Source organism: Sinocyclocheilus anshuiensis, unplaced genomic scaffold (genome assembly GCF_001515605.1).
Source record: "Sinocyclocheilus anshuiensis isolate Anshui unplaced genomic scaffold, SAMN03320099.WGS_v1.1 scaffold143, whole genome shotgun sequence".
Taxonomy (NCBI): Eukaryota; Metazoa; Chordata; class Actinopteri; order Cypriniformes; family Cyprinidae; genus Sinocyclocheilus; species Sinocyclocheilus anshuiensis.
Genome location: NW_015548197.1, coordinates 971,677 through 981,992, shown reverse-complemented (window position 1 = coordinate 981,992; position 10,316 = coordinate 971,677). Strand labels below are relative to the sequence as shown.

General features: G+C 39.6%; 1 protein-coding gene across 1 annotated transcript in view; it reads left to right on the top strand.

Moving 5' to 3' along the window:
- The window catches only part of LOC107653201 (signal peptide, CUB and EGF-like domain-containing protein 3), a 30,997-nt gene extending 25,073 nt beyond the window's left edge, over positions 1–5,924 (top strand). Inside the window, exons 12-16 of the mRNA XM_016439869.1 lie at positions 1,156–1,317; positions 1,589–1,786; positions 2,011–2,163; positions 2,345–2,424; positions 3,750–5,924. Coding sequence (XP_016295355.1) covers positions 1,156–1,317; positions 1,589–1,786; positions 2,011–2,163; positions 2,345–2,424; positions 3,750–3,902 — 746 coding nt within the window. The 3' untranslated portion in view covers positions 3,903–5,924. The remainder of the gene's footprint in view (positions 1–1,155; positions 1,318–1,588; positions 1,787–2,010; positions 2,164–2,344; positions 2,425–3,749) is intronic.
- Positions 5,925–10,316: the final 4,392 nt, after the last annotated feature.

The window sequence follows — 10,316 nt, the reverse complement described above, 5'->3', positions numbered from 1 at the left end:
AAAGGGTTTGTTTAATTTTCATTGGAATAAAAGATAGATTAATGTTTTTGCCTTCATTTGATTACCAGAAAAATGAAAATACACAACACAGAATTTCTAAAAAATAGGTAAATAAAATTACAATCAAAATTTCATAGGGCCCTATTATTGTATACAAATTAATCAATTAAGTTGTTTTTATGAATTCAATTAATTAGATATGTTTTTGATTAAACCATTAAAATGGAATACAGAAAAATTCAAATGGAAAGCGCAGAATTTGGGCCCTAAGAATGTAATTTTTGGTAAACTTTTAATAGGCCTAAATTGCTGTTAAATTAAACAAGTTTCGTTATTTTAATTAATTAGACATGTTTTTTGTTAAAATTTAATATAATCAACGAAGAAAAAAAAAACGAATCAAGAAAAATTAAAACGGAAAAAACGATTTTGGAAAAAATAAAAATTAGGCTAATTTGGGAAAAATAACGGATTTCATAGGGCCCTACAAATATCATGCATCTGAAGCTATAATTTTAATACTAAGCAACCGTGCATATTATATAGGGCCTATTTTAATGTTTTTAAATGGCGCTCACTCGTTTTTGTGAAAGACCCAAGAAGGACCATGCACAGTCACTTTCCACACAGGCACACTTCATGTTTGGTTGAAATAATCCTTAAGCATGTAAATTTATAATTTCCTTCAGTTTAATTTAAATGTGCAATTAAAATAAATAAAAAATAAATGTATATTTTAAAGTTTAGAATTAGACAGCCTTGCGTTGTGTAGACAATTGCATAGTGAAAATTACCCCAATGCACCACCTAGTGTCCAACCTACTCTAAAACTATTATAACCTGTTTAAATGTGAACAAGGGATTTACAACATTAAAGGCAGAGTGAGTGATTTTTCAAAAAACTCTTTAGAAAACTGATTCGGGCCGAATCGCAAAACAAACTTGTAGCTGTTATGTATCTTTGTAAGTCATTGTAAGCCCTCTTTTGAGGCATGCGCAAGCGCACGATCAAATATTCAACAAAGGATTGATTAGACCACCTGAACTGGACAAATTAAGCCTTTCATTTACTAAAAGTAGATTCATGTGGGGTCCGTGTGAAGGAAACTTCATGCTAAATCAGCCCATGTGATACTGGTGTCCTTGTGTGTGTAGTGTTGTGTTCTCCAGGTCATTATTATAACACCTCAGTCCATCGCTGCATCCGCTGTCCTCATGGAACCTACCAGGCTGAGTTCAGACAAAACTACTGCATCTCCTGTCCGGGAAACACCACCACAGACTTCGACGGGGCCATCAGTGTGTCTCAATGCAAGAGTGAGTCTGTTCATCCTCAAACACAAGTGTGGACTTCTTATGAGTCCCTTACGCTGATAAGAGTCTGTTGTTGATTGGAAATCTGGAAGTAAAAGCAACATCAGATCAACAAATTGCATTTTGAGTTAAATTCTGTGTTTTCTGAAGGTTAAACCTGTATTTTGGCACTGGGAATAAAAAGCATTTACGGACAAAAATCCAGGTTTAGAAATGTTCTCAGTGAGGAATTTACCATAATGTTATCTTCTTGTTTGTTTGTGGGTGCATTCAGATCGGGAATGTGGGGGTGAAATAGGCGAGTTCATCGGATACATCGAGTCTCCCAACTATCCAGGAAACTACCCAGCCAACGTAGAGTGTATCTGGACGATCAACCCTCCACACAAACGCAAGATTCTGATCGTTGTTCCAGAGATCTTCCTCCCATCTGAGGATGAGTGCGGAGATGTCCTAGTAATGAGGAAGAACGGTAAGTTTTTGTGCTCTTCCAGGTTTAACCTTTATATCAAGCATCAAAAATGATTTCACACTTTCAGTACAACAAACTTAATGTTAACATGCATATAGATTTGATATTAGTGTAACAAAATATTGACTTACCAGAGTGTCTGCAGTCTCTTCATTTTAGTGGTGATGGTTTGCTTCTAAAAATAGTTTAGCTTTGATTTGAACACTAACATTTAGTTTTCTTAGGATCAGTGACCTCTATCACCACCTATGAAACATGTCAGACGTATGAGAGACCGATCGCTTTTACCTCCCGATCGCGCCGCCTCTGGATCAACTTCAAATCCAATGATGTAAACAGTGCTCGCGGATTCCAGATTCCATACGTCACTTACGATGGTACAGTCTCCAGATCAGCCCTAGTCTGTACACATTTAGTTCTGTATATATAAAAAGAAAAATAATGCTACAAATTCTCAGGAGAAAGATGTATATTGATGTTTGATAAGATATTTCATGGGTTTCTATTCATTCTTGACTTTCATTGGCACTAAAATGTCTTTGATTTTCTTTTATTTAGAAGACTATGAGCAGCTGGTTGAAGACATTGTAAGAGATGGAAGACTTTATGCCTCTGAAAACCATCAAGAAATACTCAAGGTTAGTTTTGCATTGCAAAAAAAAAAATCTTGTTTTCCAATATAAATATCTAAACATTCTTAAGATACATTAACTTGAGAAGTAAATTGACTTAAGATATAAGTCTTGTTTTCTGTATCAAAAGCAAGTTTTTGCTTAAAACAAAAAAAGGTATCGGCCAATGAGTAAGAAAAATAATCAAGTTTCCCCCTTGAAATAAGTGTATTTTTCAGTCTCCACTGGCAGATGTATTTCTTGTTTTAAGCTCACTTAATTTCTATATATTTTTCAGTAAACAAGACTTACTATCTCAAGACTTTTTGCTTTTCAAGTTACAGTACCTTCTATTAAAGGGATAGTTCACCCAAAAATGAAAATTCTGTCATTAATTACTCACCCTCATGTCGTTTCAAACCCATAAGACCTTCATTCATCTTCGGAACACAAATTAAGATATTTTTGATGAAATGTGAGCGCTCTCTGACCCTGCATAGACAGCAACGCAACTGAAATGTTCCTCTCGAGAATACTTTTTGAGCGCAAAAAAAACAAAAATAAAAATTTTTTCAACAATTCTTCTCCCCCGAGTTATGTCTTCCGCCATTTTAGAGAGTATCACAACACATACGCACGCTTTTCCCCAAGCGTTAACAACGCTGATTACGCAGATTACGTTCAAGTGCAGGCTTTCTCCCCCGAACGTAAGCAATGCTGATTACGTCAATTACGCTCTTGGGTACTCTCCAAAATGGCGGAAGACGTAACTCGGGGGAGAAGAATTGTTAAATAAATTGTTATTTTTATCTTCTTTGCGCTCAAAAAGTATTCTCTTAGCTTCACAAAACTGAAGTTGAGCCACTGATGTCACATGGACTGTTTTACCGATGTCCTTAATACGTTTCTGGACTTTGGGAATATTTCAGTTGCATTGCTGTCTATGCAGGGTCTGAGAGCTCTCACATTTCATCAAAAATATCGTAATTTGTGTTCCGAAGATGAACGAAGGTCTTACGGGTTTGGAACGACATGAGGGTGAGTAATTAATGACAGAATTTTCATTTTTGGGTGAACTAACCCTTTAAGAATTTTATACTGGAAAACAAGAAAAAATACCGAGGAAGAAAATTTTTCTTTTGCAGTGTAGTGAAGTCTAACAGCAATGAACGTGTTAAAATAATTGTATGCGTTTTCCAAGACACAAGAGTCTTTTAATACATCTCTTTATCCAAAACCCGTAATTTGTGATTTTTGCCTAAACTGTGTTCATGGTATAGAAAGATTAACCATACATGATGACAATTTATTCCAGGTCTCATTGCATTTCTCTCCTTTTTGATTCTCACCAGGACAAAAAACTGATTAAAACTCTGTTTGATGTGCTGGCTCACCCAAACAATTACTACAAGTACTCAACTCGGGACTCCACAGAGATGCTCCCACGTTCATTCATACGCCTCATCCACAGCAAAGTCTCCGCCTTCCTGCGTCCGTACAAATAGTCCAAAAGCGCTGTCCACCTCCACACATCTCCAGTCACCTGGCCTTGAGTCAACGGGATCCTACACACATTTAAAGGAAATACACACACTCACACACACACACATTTTCAATGGCACACACACACAATCACACTATGCAGATGTTTCACTTTACCTTTTTCTTTTCTTTTTCTTGTCAGTCATCTCCGAGAGGAAAAAAGCTTCTGTGTAGTCTACATGTAATGCAGTCGTATCAAGCCAAACTGAAGTGTTTCCTTTCTCTACGTGTTGGTCACCGTTCTGTACGGTGTTGATGTTTTTTTGTTTGTACGTTTGCACGCTCAGTCCTGAGGCGTCCCGAAGAGGACGACGATGGTTTGGGTGGTTCCCATGCCCCCCGTTAAGAGCGACGTGTGAGTTTAAACACACCTGATTGTGTTGTACAGACAAAAGAAAGTTGTAGCATGTCAAAGAAAAGAAAATCTATTTGTCGAACTGGAGCTAGCTGTGATCGTGCTTTAGAAAATAGTCTTTTTCCCCCAATTTCCAGCTCTCGTAAACTCGTAGTTCTCAAAATAAATGTACAATCTTTTGTATATCTGTACTTTTAGTGTGCTCTTGGTAAGATCTACTTCATATCAAGCATTTCACAATGTTAAAGCATTTTATTTGAGCTCCTAGAGCATACATGTAATCTATAAATCATGCTGTTAATACAGTAATGTTTTATTAAGGTCTGCCTGTTCGGATTGTATTATTGTCAACAGCATATTCGTCTATTTCCTAATATTCAAATTAATTTAACAAGGCATAAGAGATATGCAGGTTATTGGAAAGGCTCGGGTGATGAAAAGGTCGGTTGGTATTGTAAAAACAGTGGACTGTTAACACTCAGTTCTGTGAGAGTTTTTTGCAGAACATGCAATTGCTGCTGCTTCTTCAGAAACGTCACTTTAAGCCTTTGGTTTTACCTAATGTGACTCACGAAATTTCCTATAGCGAAGAGCAGTCAAGAGGACAAAATCGTTCACAGGTTGGAAGTAATGTTTTCATAATGCAGACACGAATCACTGATAAACGTAAACCACAGGTTGACGTGGATGGACTTGAGCAAAAAATGGCATCGCTCCAGATTTCAGGATGAAACGACGTTGAAGTGAACGATGAAGTGTTTCGAGTTTGTTTTGCACATTACATAAGGACCAAAAGAGAAGCAGCATTCGGGTTACAAGTGTTGGGATTCAACGGAGCGTGGTGAGAAGTGCCTGAAGTGCAAAAGTGTCAGGATAAACCTGTGGATGTTGACATTTATGAGTGTTTCCTGTATTAATTATGAACCCGTTAGTATTCCTCACAAATGTGTTTATAGGTAAAGCCCTTTACATGAAGTGAGAAAAGAACGAATCTTTGAGAAGGTTAAACCATACCCAGTTTTGATATGTAAACAGAAAAGGACTGGACAAAATGGTAGTTTACTTTTCTTTTTTTGTATATTGTAAATATGAAATAAACGTAGACTGATTGGAGTCTGAGAGATAAGTCCAAACAAGTTGTTTTCCCGACCTTGTATTTAGAAACTTACCGTTGCGCAAAGGTTGACACAAAAGAGGGTGCGTTCAATCTTTAAACATTAATGCCAGATTCATACTCTACGCAAGTATGCAAACGCTTGGCCAGTGTGTTGCAAGCACATGGTCCCGTTGTATATAAACATGCATTCTTGAGTTGCTGTGGTGGTAACAGTCTTCGGGACTTAAGGGGGCTATAGTTACTTTGCCATGTTTGTATTAAAAAAACAAAAAGCTAGCTATATATACATCGACTTTAACTTGCTCAACGAGATTCTCTTTGCCATCTCAGCAGCTCACCTAAAAGACAATTTTTACCTTAAAAAAAGATAGTTTACGCTAATGCAATACTCAGAATGCAACATACAGTGCATGCACGTTTCAGAAAACAGTGATTCATTAAATCAAGCTTGCGTGGCTAAAAATGTTTTCATTTACATACTTGCGTAGAATGTTTTGGGACTATTTCTGTGCTGGAAAAAAAAAATTTGTGGTATTGACTTCACTGGCTCCACATGGGGTCAAATGCATTTAATCGTAACCTTTGACCCAAACTTCTTTTATTTAAAGTTTATCGGTCTACAGACACACATGGTTGTCCCACCACTTTTTTTTATGTAATGGACAGAAAATTTATCCCTGAAGACTATATCATAAAATCCAGAACTAAAGAGAATGGAATGTGTGAGATGTTTGCAAGGGTTACTATATGAAGCAGTCACTGAAATTTTAGCTATTTTGTACATTTTTCATCTATTACAAGGGTCACTAATATAATTGTTTAAATGTATAAATATGATAGTATAGAAAAAACAGCTTGGGTTAACCCAAGAATAAGTGAAATGTCCATATTGCCCCACTCAAGAAACCAAACTCAAGTTCGTCACCATCTACTACTAAACATGTCATATCCTGTGTTGCATCACTGCAGGTTGGATATCTCCATTAAAAAAGGGATGGGTCATATGTGAAATAGCCACGATTGCCATGAAATGAAAAGTTTGTGGCAAAGTAGTCAATGTTTTGTTGAATGTTCACTAAAAGAAATGCAGAGTATTAGCTACTCTAACTAGTCAACGTCATTGGCAGTCTGTGATTGCTGCTTTATTTTTATAATTCCCCCTTTGTCTTTGCTCTACCAAACCCATTTCAAAGTTAAATGTTTTGATCAATCCATGTTGCTCTTTTACTTTATTTTATTTTTGTCTGGTTTTTTTGAGGGGGGGGGGGCGGGGGGTCTTTTCCCCATTTTTCTTGGTCAAAATGTCTTTTTTTTTTTTTTTTTAAGAGAAAATTTACTTTGCCACAATGCTTCATGGAATGGGAAATGGTATTTGCACTTGAAATTTGTTTATGCTCATGTAAAAATGTCTGGATTTTGTATTGTCTTTTTAAATGATAAAAAAAAATTGGTGTTCTTAAAGTTGACTATTTTGAGTTCTTTACATGTGGAAGATAGATGACAAGCACAAGAAATAGGAAGAAGTATCCACAATGCTGTAGCGTGCATACATATTAAGACCTATAGCTAAACTTGTTACTTCATTAGTTCAGAATATTTTATTATTATTTTGGCCTTAATCTTTTTACCTAGATTTATATTACCAGGAATAATTACCAATATTTATCTCATTATTTGTCAAACTAATATTAAATATGACTTTAATTTATATAATTAATCATTACAATTTGATTTGATGCTCAAGAAACATTTGTTGAAAAGAGTTGTGCTGCTTCATATTTTGTGTGGAAATTGATACATTTTATTTTTCAGGATTCTTAAATAGAAAGTTAAATGAACAGCATTTATTTGCATTTCTGAAATATATTTATTACATTTATTACAGCATTTATAGATGGTTTTATAGGACGCATGCGCCGCCTGGCCCTAAGTTAACTTCCAGTCTGTTTGTTTATCGGTCTGGCTAACCTTAGTGTCTAGTAATATGGCGCCGACTACAAACGCAGTTAAGGTGATGAGTAGACTGAAGCTTGTGCGCAGGTTGTTGTGCTATGGGATGCAACAGTGTTTCCCATACATTGATTTTTTTCTGGCAACCCGCCACAATATCAAAACTGACCGTCACAAATATAGTTTCCAAAAGGCTTTGACTTCGTTGAATAACATGAGCACTGCACGTTTCAAAGTCAAAACAAGGATCGGGTGTTTTTATATCATTGTATCTCTGACTGTCTTTATAAAATTGTCGATGTCCTTTATAATTTCATCATGCCTGTAATGCCTGATAAAGCAGCATTTGTGATCGCAGCGCTGCTTTATGTACAGCCGTTACCGGGGAAACCTCTATTTCTGGATCACCGCTGTGCGAAGAGAGGCTTGGCAGCCAGGTAAGACATAGTTTTAACCTGCTAGCTAATGTAATTTACTGATTTATTTTGCTTGTTATCAGAAATAATCCACTCTAGAGGGACTCTCTCGCCAGGTAAGACATAGTTTTAACCTGCTAGCTAATGTAATTTACTGATTTATTTTGCTTGTTATCAGAAATAATCCACTCTAGAGGGACTCTCTTGTTATTGATTCTTTGCGGAAGTCTACCGGAAGTTAAGTTTAGGTCACAAAAGCACGCGTGCGCAGTTACGTTTGTTTATGTTGTTGCTCTTGAAACGGTCTATTAAATAGAAATCCTTTGTAACATTTTAAATGTCTCCACTCTTCACTCACTTTTCATCACTTTAATGTATGAATAAAATTATTAATCTCTCTTTTTTAAATCTTACCACAAATGTTTGAGTGGTATCATTGTTTCCACAAAAATGTTAAGCAGCAAAAACTGTTTTTAACATTGACGATAATAAATAGTAAATGTTTCTTGAGCAGCAAATCAGCATAAAATGTTTTCTTAAGGATCAGAAACTTCTCTTTGTAAACAACAACAGATTTATAAATGATTTCTAATGACAAATGTTGCGTTCCCAAATGCAAATTAAAGCGACTCAAATGCAGCTAGCATTTACAGTGAATCAACACTGAAAACACAGTACTGTAGACATGTAGCGCATCAGACTATAGCCTACATTTATACAATTACATCACAGCCATTGCGAATTTTATCATAGTACTACTAAGCAATCTCAAATTCTCACCACCATTCATACAAAGTAAGCCGGCGAGTAACATTTGAACCCTTTTATCTGTGCTGCGAGCTGGTTCAGCTAAATCTGGAAGAATCACATCCCTGTGACATGTACTTAAGTAAAAAGTAGCCATTACAACTACCTGATTTAGTGTCACACTGGTAACTGGAACTCATCATATTAATACATTAACAAAAGAAATTACAATTCAAATTTTGTTAGCTAATGAATGTATCTAGGCTGAACAACCACCATGTAGAACACAAGCAGAGAAAAGGCTAAGCTTTAAAATATATATTGTCGCGGGGTGAATGAGAACACAGACTCGGTACTGATCGAAAGAGCCCCGGAGGGTGATTTATTTGCCCACACACTGATCACACGTGCCCTGATGAATGGTGCTCGGTGCCCGTCTCAGCGTGGTGCTCGTGGGGTGAAGTGCCGTGGTGCAGATCCCTCTCCCAGGGTGCCTTCGGACTCTGTGAACAAGGAGCAGGAAACACCCCGCCATCCAGGCCCGGGCCGTCGGGGCCGGGGGTTCCGTGGGCATTGGCTCATCCGCAAAGTCGGGGACCGCCGGTCTGCTGCCTGGTCACGGTGCACCTTCGAGCGGACACCGCTCCATCACCCTGCGGGGCGTCAGGCCCGCTCTCTCCCCTGCCTCGCGGGTGTTCGTTGCCGCCGCCAGCTCGACCGCCTCTACCAGGCTGTGGATGTCCTGGGGATTTCGCATACTGACCGGGCGCCTCAGCGGGCGGGGCAGTGCCCGTAGCAGTCGATCGATGAGCGCTTTCTCGGCTACCTGGTCCGGGGTCGGGGACCCCGCGAGAAGCCACAGGTGAGTCAATCGGGCCAGTTGCGCCGCTTGCGCTCTCACTGGCTGCCGTTCATCATAGGTCCATTGATAGAACTGTTGCGCCGCCCCCATGGGCGATAGGCCCACCCGGGCTAGGATTTCGGCTTTGAACTCGTCATACTGTTCATTCCGGGGTGCCCTCAGGGCATAATAGGCCCGCTGCGCTTCTCCGGTGAGGAAGGGGGCGATGATGCGAGCCCACTCTTCCTGGACCCACCCCTCCCGGGCCGCGATGACCTCAAACGTGTGGAGGTAAGCCTCGATGTCGTCGTTCTCGGTCAACCGGACGAGGTATTGGTGCGCTTTGACCGGCGCTTCCGGGAGGAGCAGGCGCCCCGCCATGCTGGCCTGCAGCTGTTCCACGACCCGGTCAGTATATTCCTGCCGGGCTGCCAGTCGCTCGGTAAACTGCTGCTGGCGGGCCGAGAGCGCCATTAGGCGGGATGACCTCTTCCATATTTCCGGGGGAAGAGAGCGGTTTCTCCTAGAAGAAGCACAGAGATTGTTATAGCAACCTGGCGGTACCAGTCAGTGTCTCAATTCACCTGTTCTGCTCGCATTCTCCACCATATGTCGTGGGGTGAATGAGAACACACTCGGTACTGATCGAAAGAGCCCCGGAGGGTGATTTATTTGCCCACACACTGATCACACGTGCCCTGATGAATGGTGCTCGGTGCCCGTCTCAGCGTGGTGCTCGTGGGGTGAAGTGCCGTGGTGCAGATCCCTCTCCCAGGGTGCCTTCGGAGTCTGTGAACAAGGAGAAACAAGCATTAATGCGGTGCCTTCCCGCTGGTGTCTCTTCTCCTGGCTTTTATGGCCAGCGGGAACGAGCTCCAGGTGCGCCACTCATCACGCACAGGTGTTGTGCTTCTGTGATCAGTGTGGCAGCGGCGTTTCCAGGGCGACGCT